General features: G+C 46.2%; 1 protein-coding gene and 1 pseudogene across 2 annotated transcripts, besides 1 other annotated feature; both read left to right on the top strand.

Annotated features, from left to right (window-relative positions):
* Positions 1 to 6,119: 6,119 nt before the first annotated feature.
* On the top strand, positions 6,120 to 8,411 carry NCS57_00916900 (Epimerase domain-containing protein; the record flags this gene model as incomplete). The annotated part of the gene is made up of 5 exons (XM_053058952.1): positions 6,120 to 6,402; positions 6,483 to 6,799; positions 6,850 to 7,016; positions 7,254 to 8,053; positions 8,104 to 8,411. The coding sequence occupies 5 exons, from the start codon at positions 6,120 to 6,122 to the stop codon at positions 8,409 to 8,411; spliced, it is 1,875 nt and encodes a 624-aa protein (XP_052911023.1).
* Positions 8,412 to 10,428: 2,017 nt separating this feature from the next.
* On the top strand, positions 10,429 to 11,860 carry NCS57_00916800 (annotated as a pseudogene). The gene is made up of 4 exons: positions 10,429 to 10,507; positions 10,677 to 10,974; positions 11,027 to 11,607; positions 11,661 to 11,860.
* Positions 10,429 to 11,860: a sequence feature.
* Positions 11,861 to 12,393: the final 533 nt, after the last annotated feature.

The following is a 12,393-nucleotide window of genomic DNA, read 5'->3' as shown; positions in this document are numbered from 1 at the left end:
TATTTTTCCTTATTAGCTTTAATCCAAAGGCGCCTATGGTTCCATAAGGTTTCCTTTTCTATCTTAGATATTATTCTTTAGCGGTTAGCCTCTTATAAAGCTATCGCGGCTATTTCTATAGCCGCTTTTTCCCTCTTTACTTTTATAGCCGCGCCACTACGGAGGCATAGCTAGCTATTATTATAAAGTCTCTAGAGGATATTATTCTATTACTAGGTTAGCCTTTTTAACTCTAGTCTTTAGTCTTCTTTCTCTCGTACTTTAATTATATACTTTAATTCTCCTATAATAAAAGTATTATTTTTAATACCCTTAATTTAGTATTAACTTTATATATGGCGTCCCTTAAGTTATATATAGTTCTTCTATAATATAATAATATTTTCTTATAACTTTTGCGTTATAATAGCGAGATTAATATATGCTTTAGCGCTCTAGATAACCTTTCGCATTAATATATTAAGGAGGGATATAGGCCTTTAAATAGAGTGATTAAAGAGTTATTTTTTAACTCTCCTCGGGGTTACCTTATCCCTATTTAATATTACTAAGAATAGAGGCTTTTATCGCTCTTTAATATATTAATAGAGTAGACCTAAGATAATTTCTAAGTTAATAGGGAAGATACCTAACCTTTTAAAGCTAATATATATATAATAGGCCTTAAATATAGCTATATATATATAATTCTATTAGTTTAGAAAGTTAAATTAAGAGATTTATATATTGCTAGTTATTATAAAGTCCCTAAGAGTATATTTTTATTTATTTTTAAGGTATTAATAAATATTAATATTAAGAGGTTATATATAATAATTTATATAACTTAGGAGGTAATATAGGATAATATTAAATATTCTATAATATTAGATAAATTTAGGATCCTTATAAGCAGAAAAGGAGTCTATTAGTAAGAGCTAGTATAAGGTTAGTGCCTTCTTAACTTAGTAATAAGGTTTAAATATATATTCCTTATTAAATTAGGACTTAGTAATAGTTATTAGGTAGCTAAATTATTCTTTAATAAAGGATTTAGCGAAGGTCTCGCTAGTAATAAAGAAATAATAATTAAAGTATTATAACTACTAGATAGCTTAATAAGAGTTATTATAACCTATATTTATAAATATAAAGATAACCTGCTTATTAATATTAATATATATATATTCCTCTAATAATATCTTCGCTATAAATATTAAGAATAAAGGAATTAACCTCTTAGCTATACTAATAATATTAATAGATATTAAAGACTCCTTATTCCTAGGCTAAAAAATAATTATCTATAAGTTTTATTTTATCTAGGTAAAAAAGAGCTTTAGGCTACTATTTACCTACCTAATTTATAAGGAGGTCTTATTAAAGTTCTAAAGATCATATTTTTAAATACTAAGGGTACTTATTAAGGTATTAAATTCCTTAAACTAATTATTAATATATTATATATCTATCTCGGCGGCAACATAGGTAACTTCTTAGACCTTTAGGGACTTATATTAAAGCTCTAGATAATGCTTTTTAAACCTCTATACCTATAATATTAATATAAGAGACTATAAGTTATTAAATCGGTATCCCTAAAAGAAACTAGCATAATTCTAAATAGAGGCTTCTAATATAATAAAAGCGCTACTCTTAATTAAGTAGATAAAGATTACTAAAGCCTATTCTTTTGGCCTAGTTAGCGCTAATAGAGTCCCTCTTTTAGAGTTAAAAGGTAATAATTTCCTAGCTTTTAATAGATATATATATTTCTTAGTTAGGGAGGTATTTATATAGTAAAGCGTAGTGGTATCACTAATGCTATATTTAGCTAGGGAGAGGTTCGCCCGAGTTATTAGTGGCATAGATAGCCCGGATAGATACGCATACGCCGCATGCGCCGCAGCGGCGCTTTCTTTAGCTAAAAATCGAGGCATAGTTAATTTTAATTAAAAATAAGATCTAACTTTAATTTAAAGCTATTTAGACCTTAATTCGTAGAGAAATAAGGCAATTATGGTGCGCAAGGCAGTTATAGCAGTGACGCAGTTACAGGTTATGATGCCCCCTCTGTGATGAACAGAGGGGTTACGTAACTCGCTTACCTAATCCCCTGGGTACCTCTGGCAAGTCATACGTGCACCGCCGGCGGTGCAAATAAGGTCACGTGATATATCGCACCGCCGGCGGTGCAAATAAGATCTGTTATGTAAGACCGACTTATATGTGTGTGATCAAGAGATATCCCTCCCTCATCTATTAAGAGAGCATCTATTCGTGCAATTGAAGAGATTACGAGGCCTTCTATGTATACAGATATTCAGGATACAACGTAATCTATTAGCCACGCGCCAATCTGCCTTGGGCTGTGAACAATATGTGATGCCCTCACCTGCACAACTGAATAGCACGGTTATGAAGTGAATCACTTCAATACTTCTAATATATAAAAGCAGGCTTTTTTCCTATTGAAGGAGACTTTCATCCTCTCTCAAATAACATCGCGAAGATGAATAACCGGAATCACAACCAACGTCAGACCCCTCAGGACTTCCCTATCTTCGTTGATAGCATATCAACACCGGCCGGGGCAGTATATCCAATAAATACAAATATCCCAGCTACTTTGCATATTATTACTGGTAACCAGCAGCAAGAGCAACGCCCTAATAATCCTCACCCGGGAGCCCAGCCTCTGCAGATGCATTATTGGTGGGCTCAACATACATTGCCGAATGACCCTACCACATCTAATGCTCTGTATGCCCAGAATCCCCAAGCCCTTGTGAGAGCGCAGAATACTCAGTATCCTCCTCAAGGTGCGCCTATCGCTGTGCTATCACGCCCATGGGGATATCAGGTTGAGGGAGAGTGGCATGTTGCGTATTGGAATCAGCAGCTGCAGCAACAACAACAGAGGGTTAACCCTGATATTAACCCCCATTGGAGTACACATACCCTTCAGGCCAGAGATCAGGTATATCGGAATTAGCCCGTAATCATCCCGGGCACAGTTTGGCCCTCGCCGGCGGTGGGGGATGACTACCTATCAGCCAACCGTCACAGCATTAGAGAATGCAGGGATTCACATTGCGGATATTGATCAGAATGGCTATGTGCAGTGGTATTGGCAAGGAAGGCAGTAATTTATGTAGGGATAGTTATTTTCTTATATAGATAATTGAAGGCTACCAGGCCCATATTACACAATCATTTAACTCACCCATAGCTCAACCAAAATAAGCCATTAGGTTATATATGATATACTCGGAAATTTGCCTTTTCTTTCTCTTTCAAATAGTATATACTAATTATATCTCATATTAATTTTACAAATGTTAGTGGGGGGGGTTCCCGCCTCTATACCAATCCTCCTGTAATTCACGATCCCTTTCAGCAGCATCCCAGATATGCTGCATCCCTCGCCGCTGTAGAAAGGGCTCCTGTGCCATCTCTTTCTCTACATTAGATTCAACCCGCTCAGTCTCAGCCTTATCCCAATCAAGATAACTCATCATCTCCTCCTTAGTCCAGTCCCTAATGCCATTTCCCTCCTTGCAATGCCTCCCCATTTGCTTATAGTCAAGGCACCAGTTATACTCAGCTTTAGAGTAACGTGTAGGCAGCTTCATAGCCTTCCTAAATTGCTGGTTGGTCTTGACCATTCCCCGAGGCAACGTAGCATACCAGGCCTCTCGTGCTTCCTTATATCGTTGGAAGATAGCACGAGGATCATCAGCTCGCAATGCAGGCGCGGCTGGGGTAGCCATTGGCATAGCTGCCGGGGGAGATAATACCCGAGTTGTCGTGTGTGTTGATATATGTGTTGTTGTAATGGTCTCGGATATAATAGAGGCGCCTGATGGGGATAACGGGGATAAAGAGCGGGTCACAGAGCGAGAAGATATATGCGTTATTATCTGCGTGGTCGTAGAAGTCTGGACTGGAGCCGCCGGTGGAGCTGTTAATAGATCCTCGTAGCGCAAGGGGCAAGCCTTTGAGGTCATCTTATGGCCAAGCTCATGACATCTCGAACACTTTGGTTGTGCCCTTGGCTGTGATGCCCTCTCAACGAGCTCAAATGTACTGGGCTCACGCTGTGTGCTCGTTGCCGGCAGCGTTGAATTAGCCGCTAGGCGATCAAATAACTTGTGAGGCTCGATGAGAAGCTGGGGGATCCCTGAGCGCTGGAGGTGCCAATGTGTGTGGAAATGGTGTAGTTGAAGGGGCTCATTTCGCACTAGCAATAGCTGAAGGGTATGAGCACAAGGCAGACCAAGAGTCCTCGTGAATACGCCTGTACACGCGGGATATGCTTTTAATAGTCGTTCCCGCTGAGAGTCAACCTTGTGTAAGGCTTCATGTGAGATCCAGCCACGGATATGGCTATATAATACCCCTGATAGCTGAAGAGGCGTGCTTGTGTGCTGCTTGGCCTGAAGTGCCTCGAGTTCGGCAAGCTGATTTGACAGCACAAGCTTGAGGATCCTCCAGGCTCCAAAGAGGTCAGCTTGCGAGGTCTTCAGGTGTGATTTAACAAGCTTATGAATACCCTCACAACGTGACGTAACATATTGCTTAAAGTGGAGGTATTGATCAACCCACGCCTTGACAAATCGCTCCTTGTAGGGATCCAGCCAGGTCTGGATAAGGTAGCCCACCTCATTGATATGCTTCGGGATGTAGAGCTCCTTAAGCTTTTTGAGGTTCTCGTCGTAAATATCCTCTGTTGCTGAGGCAACAAGCTTATGCCAGAGGGCAAAAGAACTCATTCCACTCCTCGAGCCCCTTAGGGTTGCTTTTATCTTGAGTGAATGCAGGCATACAATAACTCAAGACAGCTTTATTAATATGCCATAAGCATAATAGCGAGATTGACTCAGGGAAGCATGAATGAGAAGCAATTGCATTCATACAAGCTAGGCAGCGATCTGTGAGTATCACAGATGGAAGAGCCACCTTATGAAGCTCGTATATGCTCCGTAGATGTGCGAGGGCCCAGGTATAGTCATCTTCTTCCTCGCCACTGAGGAATGCAAATGCAACGCAGAAAGTTCGTTGACAGGCATCCACAGCAACTATCTCGAGAAGAGGCATCTTATACTTATTGGTCTTATACGTACAGTCCATTATAAGCACCTCGGGATAAGATTGAAGGTACCCCAGTGACTTTGGATGTGCAAATATTGCTGCCGTAACTCGACTATCATTATCGAGACGAAGACGACTCCAGAAGCCCTCGCTCTCGAGCTCATTGGCAAGGGCACGTATGTTGCTTTTGGCCCTGAGCGAGGTCTCGCTTACCCCGTGCAATGCAATTATAGATATCCTGCTGTGTAGCAAGTGTATCTGAATTGATGCGTAGGTAGGACCTAATCTCCCTTGGTTCAACGCCGGCCCCGTGAAGCCGTTGAACCATTGATTCGTCTTGCCGGGATAATTGACGAAGCGTTGGATGTGCCACTTGACTGAAGCTTGGCTCATGATTATGCTTATCAAAGCCAGCCTCGGGACGATGCCTCAGACTCCAAATACCGCCGCAGAGGCTCTCCTTTGCTATGACAGAGAAGCGGCATCCCGTACGGCGCGTTATGGTCTGCCGCCGTTGCTGCTTTGGGTCCTTGGGGGCAGGAGTGCGCCCTGCTCCACGGTCACAGTTGAAGATAACTACGCATCTTCCATTGGGAGTCTTCCTTGATCTCCCAGTCACAAAGGCATAGCCTCGCGGCGCAGCCCAGGCATTGATCGCGGTGCGTAGGTCCTCGCGGCTGTGATATTCGCCCTCGGGGGGGAGGGCATCATCGGGGAAGGAGCGAGAAGCCGCAATTGGATCCATTGGAGCAGGGGAAAGGGATTGTAGATAGAATTGATAATGTAGAAGCTGCTGGTCATTGAATTGGGGCGATAGAAGCTGTTGATGATTAAATTGAGGGCCTTATTCGAAGGGTGTTATCCCTGTTCAATAAGACCACGTTGCCCTTATTTGCACCGCCGGCGGTGCGATATATCACGTGACCTTATTTGCACCGCCGGCGGTGCACGTATGACTTGCCGGTACCTCTTGATCAAGCACCATCGTCTTTCCCATTTCTCAACCGCAATACACAGCTGATATTGACTCCTTGACCCCGAGGAAAATGCCGCGCCAGTTCCAATTCATCGCCGTGTCGAATCCGACAGGCCCTGTCCCTTCGGAGTCGCGAAAGCTGAGCCATTCGCACGTAACTCGTGAAGCCCATGCCAAAGAAAGGCGTCTGAGGGTACAAAAATACCGAAAAGAAATGATGCAGTCTCGCACCGAAGGCCTGGCGGGTGCTGAAACACCAAGCCCTCTGGTCCGGATTGCTGAGCATTGTAGCAGCCTCTTTTCAGCATCGGCACCATCTCTATCCTCCCAGGAGCATTTTTTGCTGGATCATTGTACGTTCTGAGATACCTAAGTCTACCTAGCCTAGAACTATCACACAAGCTTCCCTGGATGCTTTCTGACCACCCCGTAGATATCCGAATTGTCGTGCCCTACTCGGCCGTGCACTGCGGCTTATTCGACTACCCCGGTGACCACGGCCCCGACGACCACACGAGGGAGATTCTACAAGACTGGGTGGGTCTTGCCATGACAGACAAGGATCTTCTAGATACGGCTCTCCTTCTCAGAGCGTGCCGGAGTATTCTACGTAGCAAACCTGGCGATCCAGTCATGACGCAGATGGCCCTCCAGTATAGGCATAGAGGCCTCCAATCATTACGGCAGGCACTTGTCAAGCCTGTCAGTGTCGTAACAGTCGCCATGGCCTTTGCCCTAGTGTTTGATGAGGTGAGATTTCCCATGGTACATGGGGTTAAGTTATTGATGTTTTTTTCCAGGAAGTGTTTGGTGAAATCAGAATAGCCCGACATCATCTACGAGGCGTGTTTTACATGGCTGAACTCAGCGGAGGCCTGCAAAGTCTTGGCCTCTCAGGGTTGTTGGAGCGTATATATTGGAGGTTTGTAACCAGAAGGGAACTCGATGACGTTGATTTGTTATCATTGTGCCACATCAAACCAATGGGCCCTAAGCAGGTAGAAACAGTTAGCTGAGAGCCCTGATTTGCTGATGCTGCAGGCAAGTCATTCGCCAAGCATTGGTATTTCCTCCTTTGGCAAGGTAGTCGGACACACCATGGAGACTCTTAACAAGCTTTCGATTGGTCCAGAGATTTCTTTCGGTTGTTCACGAAGTTATATAAGTTGCACCTCCTTACCCGTCAGTTCTTCCCTCTTCATAGACTCAGCAACACGACATCATACGTTCATGATTCACCCATCACCCATTCAATCCAAGCTCCCCTCGACCCTGTTATGCCTTCCGTTGAAGCAACTATTCCCTCCGGCTCCTTGGTCCTCGTGACCGGCGCCACAGGCTTCGTTGCCTCCCACGTCACCCGCCAACTCCTGGAGCGCGGCTACAAAGTCCGAGGCACCGTTCGCGACCTGGCTCAAGCTTCGTGGCTCATTGACAACCATTTCAAGTCGTATTCAGAAAGTGGCCATCTTGAACTCGTCGTCGTCCCTGATCTCGTAGCCGATGGCGCTTTCGATGAAGCAGTCAAGGGAGTATCGGCCATTGCCCACATTGCAACCATCTCCAATCTGGACCCCAACCCACACAACATCATTCCTCAAACAGTCACCGGCGCGACAAGTATTTTGAAGTCTGCCATCAACGAACCCTCAGTTCAACGAGTCGTGTTTACCAGCTCCATCATGGCTGCCGTCCTGCCAGTCGCTGGCAACGACACTCGGGTTGACGATAACACTTGGAACGAGGCTGCCGTTGAAGCTGCTTGGGCCCCTCCTCCGTATGAGCCGTCCCGTACCCTGATCACTTATGCCGCCAGCAAAGTCGCCGCTGAGAGGGAAGTTTGGAAGTTTGTCAAACAAGAAAAGCCTCACTACACGCTCAACGTCATCTGCCCGTCGGGTATAATCGGCGAGCCCCTTCACAGGAAGCATGCCGAGGCACCCACCAACTGGATAGCCACGCACTTCAGGAGGGACAAGACATCTCTGGATGCATTTCCTGCTGGTAGGACCTTGGACGCCACAGCTTATGGCCTGTTGACTAACCTTATATAGCATTCTTTGTGGATGTCAAGGACATTGCACTCCTCCATGTCGCAGCTATTCTGGATCCTCAGGTCAAGAACGCACGTTTGCACAGCTGGGGACATAGCTCTAACTGGAATGAATTTCTTGCTGTCCTTCGAGAGATCCGTCCCCAGAGGGAGTTTATTGCCGACTACCCCGACCCTTACTACGTCACAATCTCCACTGACCAGTCTGACTCTGTGGCCCTATTGAACAGGTGGGCCGGTCAGGAAGGTTGGAGGCTGCGGAAGGACAGTATCTCTGAGAGCATCGAGAATCCGCACTTCCAGCTCTAGTTGGATGATCTTGCGTTCTTGCGGGCAAGTTCATCTACTCGTGATTTATGGGATTTCAAGTGTAGGCGACTAACAAAAGACAAGAGAGACTGGACTTGGGGAGACTTTGAACCACAGAGAATCTAGGAAGAAGACTATGAGCCAGCTACCAATTGAAACAAACATAGCAAAGATTACATCGATGCACACAACACTTATGATGATGTGTAGTGACGCCCGCTCGATAAACTGGTCGTGTCCCCTTTTAGGTTAGGATGGCCGATACCGACAGAGTGGTAAGTTCTGAACTTAGGGCCCAGCGAGATCATCTGAGCTATCATTCCAACTCAATCTGTTTGAGCCCACCATCCCTATGGATCTCCAGTGTACGCAAGCTTGGAGTCGCATCTGGTAAGCTGATGGGCCTTACACCACCATGAATATTGGCCCCAAATTTCCCAAGGGCAGCCACTCCCCAGACACTCTGAGGTAATGCCTAATCGGGACACTTCTTGCTGATTTAAAGTCTTGTCTCGATGGAATTTGGATCTCGAGATCACATAGGGTTTCGGCCGACCACTACTACCATGGAGTCACGATGAACCCGGATGGTGAGGCCTTGAATTTGACGTGCTCTACGTAATGGCGTGAGAAGGTACTTCTCCAGTTCCGACTCACCTTCTGCCGATAGTACTTAGTTTTCATACTCGACAGCGAGACGGGAATTGATTGACACATCAATTCTAGGACGAGACACCAACTAAATCGCTAGCTGCGCAAGAGTTACAAATGGACAAAATTATAACCTCTTGACAGAAGGAAAACCAAGGCGCAAAATAGCTATGAAGTAAAAATAAGACAAGGGAAGGCGGATCGAGGACACTTTCAGGGGTGGTAAACGCCGAGCCAATGAAAATGGAAAACACATTTGTGCTGTTCACCTGGTGTGCTGAGGCAGCTCTCATACTGTACGTGTGGCATCTTCAACTAATCATGATGAGCGCACGCCTTACTAAGTTGTGGTGTGACATCTTACTGGATAGAGGCTCGAGAAAGGGGCTTGGCTACAATAGAAAAGATCCAGCCACGCTCTGTGATTGCTGTTGTTTTTTGTTTGTTCAGCTCTTCTGCATCTCTGCCTCTTTTACTCGCTAATCATTCCTTTCAAGGCCTTGTGTTCATCTTCGCTATGGCGCAAAATCTCTCACGGGATCTTCAGGGCATTGGTGCGCTTTTGTCAACCGACACAACAGGATCACAAGAGGAGCAACCTGATCTACTACAGGACTTTGTCGGCATATTGAAACATCAGCCGGGAGATGGAACGGCGGGCTCTGCAAGTACGGAGAAGTTACCTTTGGATGGCTGGGTGATCAACCAAAATCTCGGCCTCATAGAGCCGTATACCACCGCATCCAGTGCCATGGAGACGAGACTCCACTACTGTGACTTGTGCAACAAAGCTTTTGGGAGAAAAGCTGATTGGAAGTACGCCTCATAGCTGTCATGTCGCACCTGCGAGAATGCCTTGCTTACTAGCCTAAGCAAACACCAGCGGAAGCACATGACACGCTACCAATGCGACGCTCAAGGATGTTTCAAGTCCTTCATCACCAAGCGTGATCTTAACAGACATCAGAGTGTGCAGTACGTCTCATAGCTCTCATGTCGCCTGTCGGAGAATGCCTTGCTCACTGTTCCAAGCATACATAATCTAAAGGACCCGAGGCGCCACGACTGCGATGTTCAAGGATGTTTGAAGGCCTTCGCCACCAAGCGTGATCTTAATAGACACAGATATATGTACCATCGCGCTCACATCAGCAGTCTCTTCGATTCCCGCCACGAAACGCGGCCGAGAATACGGCCTAAAGCAAAGGACCTGCGTCATCCTCTGGAAGAGTATAGCAGATGCACAGATGACACAGGTTTTCCCGAGTTTGTTTATACTGAGTACAATATACCCCTATACAGCTGCGCTCTGACCACTACTGACTATGTCAAGTTTACCACCTCCAAATACCATCGGCGTGCCGCCATGGACACCCATAACGGCGCAAAGTTCTCCCAGAGTCTTGCCATATGGTGTCGATTTTATCGAACCAGCACTCTCTGGAGTAGGGGGCGGTACCCAGGGCGGCGTTCCGGGCCCTCTGTCAACTTCCGGACTGCGGCACCCTTCATCGCAGCAGCTACAAACGATATTACAAGCTGGCACCGCGCTAACTGATTCTGGATACGCATCGGCTTCACATCCGGGATATCAACTAGAACCGCCTTTTACAGGCGTCTCAAAACAGTCTTGCAAGTTGGCAGGGTCAAACGGAGAAGGCGAGTCTTGCGAGGATGCTCAAACCCTATATTCCGAGGCAACCACGGCGGATCCTGCGTCCTCGCGAGCCTATGTATCCGAGCTTTGTCAGGATATTCACGACAAGATTCGACGAAAGACATCTTTGACCCCCCTGCCGGAGCTGTCCGGAGCATTGCCCCGTCTCATCAAGGCACTCGCGACCAAGATAGGCCTGGAGAGCGACAGTCAGATCAATCGGGATATTATGTACTTTCTACATAAGAACCACAGGTGAGTTTTATTCTTCAGTCGTATCCGTAAAATATCTCATAAGGGAACACAGGAAGATTGCTGGTCTACTCGAACAATTGTTTCTTCATGATGATGAACCAGATATCAAGGCAGCCGATCGAGGTCCAGAACTCATGTCTGTGCTAGAGAAGATGACACTATGGGCCACAATGGATGACGTGGAAGTAAACAACGGAGAGCTTTTCGAAGGGGTACCAGATGAGGACGATCTAGAGAATGACATCACGGCCCAAGTCGAGCTTGCGTGTTACCACCAAGTCATTCGCTCAAGTTCTGCATACCGGTGGTTCATTACCAGTCTTTACCGAGAGTTCACGCTTCAGCCGAACGGCACCCCGATGAAAGATGTCAGTTCAATGATACTACGTTGTCTACCGCCAGGAAAGGTTAGCAAATCGCGGGTGCCGCAGGTACACTGCGTAACTTTTGAGTTCATGTTACCGCGAGCGTTTGAGCCAGGTATCAGATTTGCCGAGATGATCATTGTGACAGGCTTGCCTGATTCGGCACAGGTAACAACAGTTGAGGAGTATGTCAGGTATATGTGGCCCCTTGACGGGCTGCACTTGCTTGCCGCTTTCCAAGAGGTGGTGATTGACTGTCGGCATCCTAGTATGTACGTCGCTCGCAACCTTCGCGTCCGTGCTAACGGAATATCTCCTTAGGCACCTTCCGGGACAGCATCTCTAGACTCACGCTACATGATAAAACAAAGGTCGCAGTCGGCTTTATCTATGGGAAATTCCTGGTGACGGTTGAGGGCTCCACTTTCTCCATTGTCGAGTGCGGTGATCAGCTGGCCTGGCTTGTTACTGCTCTCAGCCGACAGAGTGAGGGAAGCGCTCTCCCCAATGAGCCTCTCTGTGTAAAGAGGAACACCCCACCGATAGACCTATTGAGGGATCGTTATCCAAATAGAGACACTCATGATGGAGGCCATCTTCGACAGCCCCAGATGTCATGGCAGAGCTCACCATATCGCGACGACGGCCAGTTGATAAATCTACACCTTCCTACTTCTTATCACACGGCAAGACCTATAAAACAAGCAACCGAACCTGACCATGGCAATGCTTCTGGCACCTCAACGATTTCATTCCTTCTCGGTGGATCAAGTCTACCTAGCCAGCCGTGGCCGTGCGAAAAGTACTGGACAAGGTCCTTTGAAAAGGTCGTTCCGGGAACAGCCTTTGGCTACCCCACTATTCGCCGAGTGGAAGCCTGTTCTGGAGTTGAGTTCTCTTGCCAAGTTCTGTTCAGATTGTTCGGTCGGCCTTCGACTGATCCGAGCATCTCAGGGGTTCGCCTTACTTCTTCTGGGGTCACTCTGGAGTTGGTCCACCGAGCCAGAAATGTTTTCTACTGGCATGAATGCGATTCTTTCACTGGACCTCGTTT

This window comes from Fusarium keratoplasticum, chromosome 7 (genome assembly GCF_025433545.1).
Source record: "Fusarium keratoplasticum isolate Fu6.1 chromosome 7, whole genome shotgun sequence".
NCBI lineage: Eukaryota > Fungi > Ascomycota > Sordariomycetes > Hypocreales > Nectriaceae > Fusarium > Fusarium keratoplasticum.
This window is presented reverse-complemented; position numbering and strand designations above follow the sequence as displayed.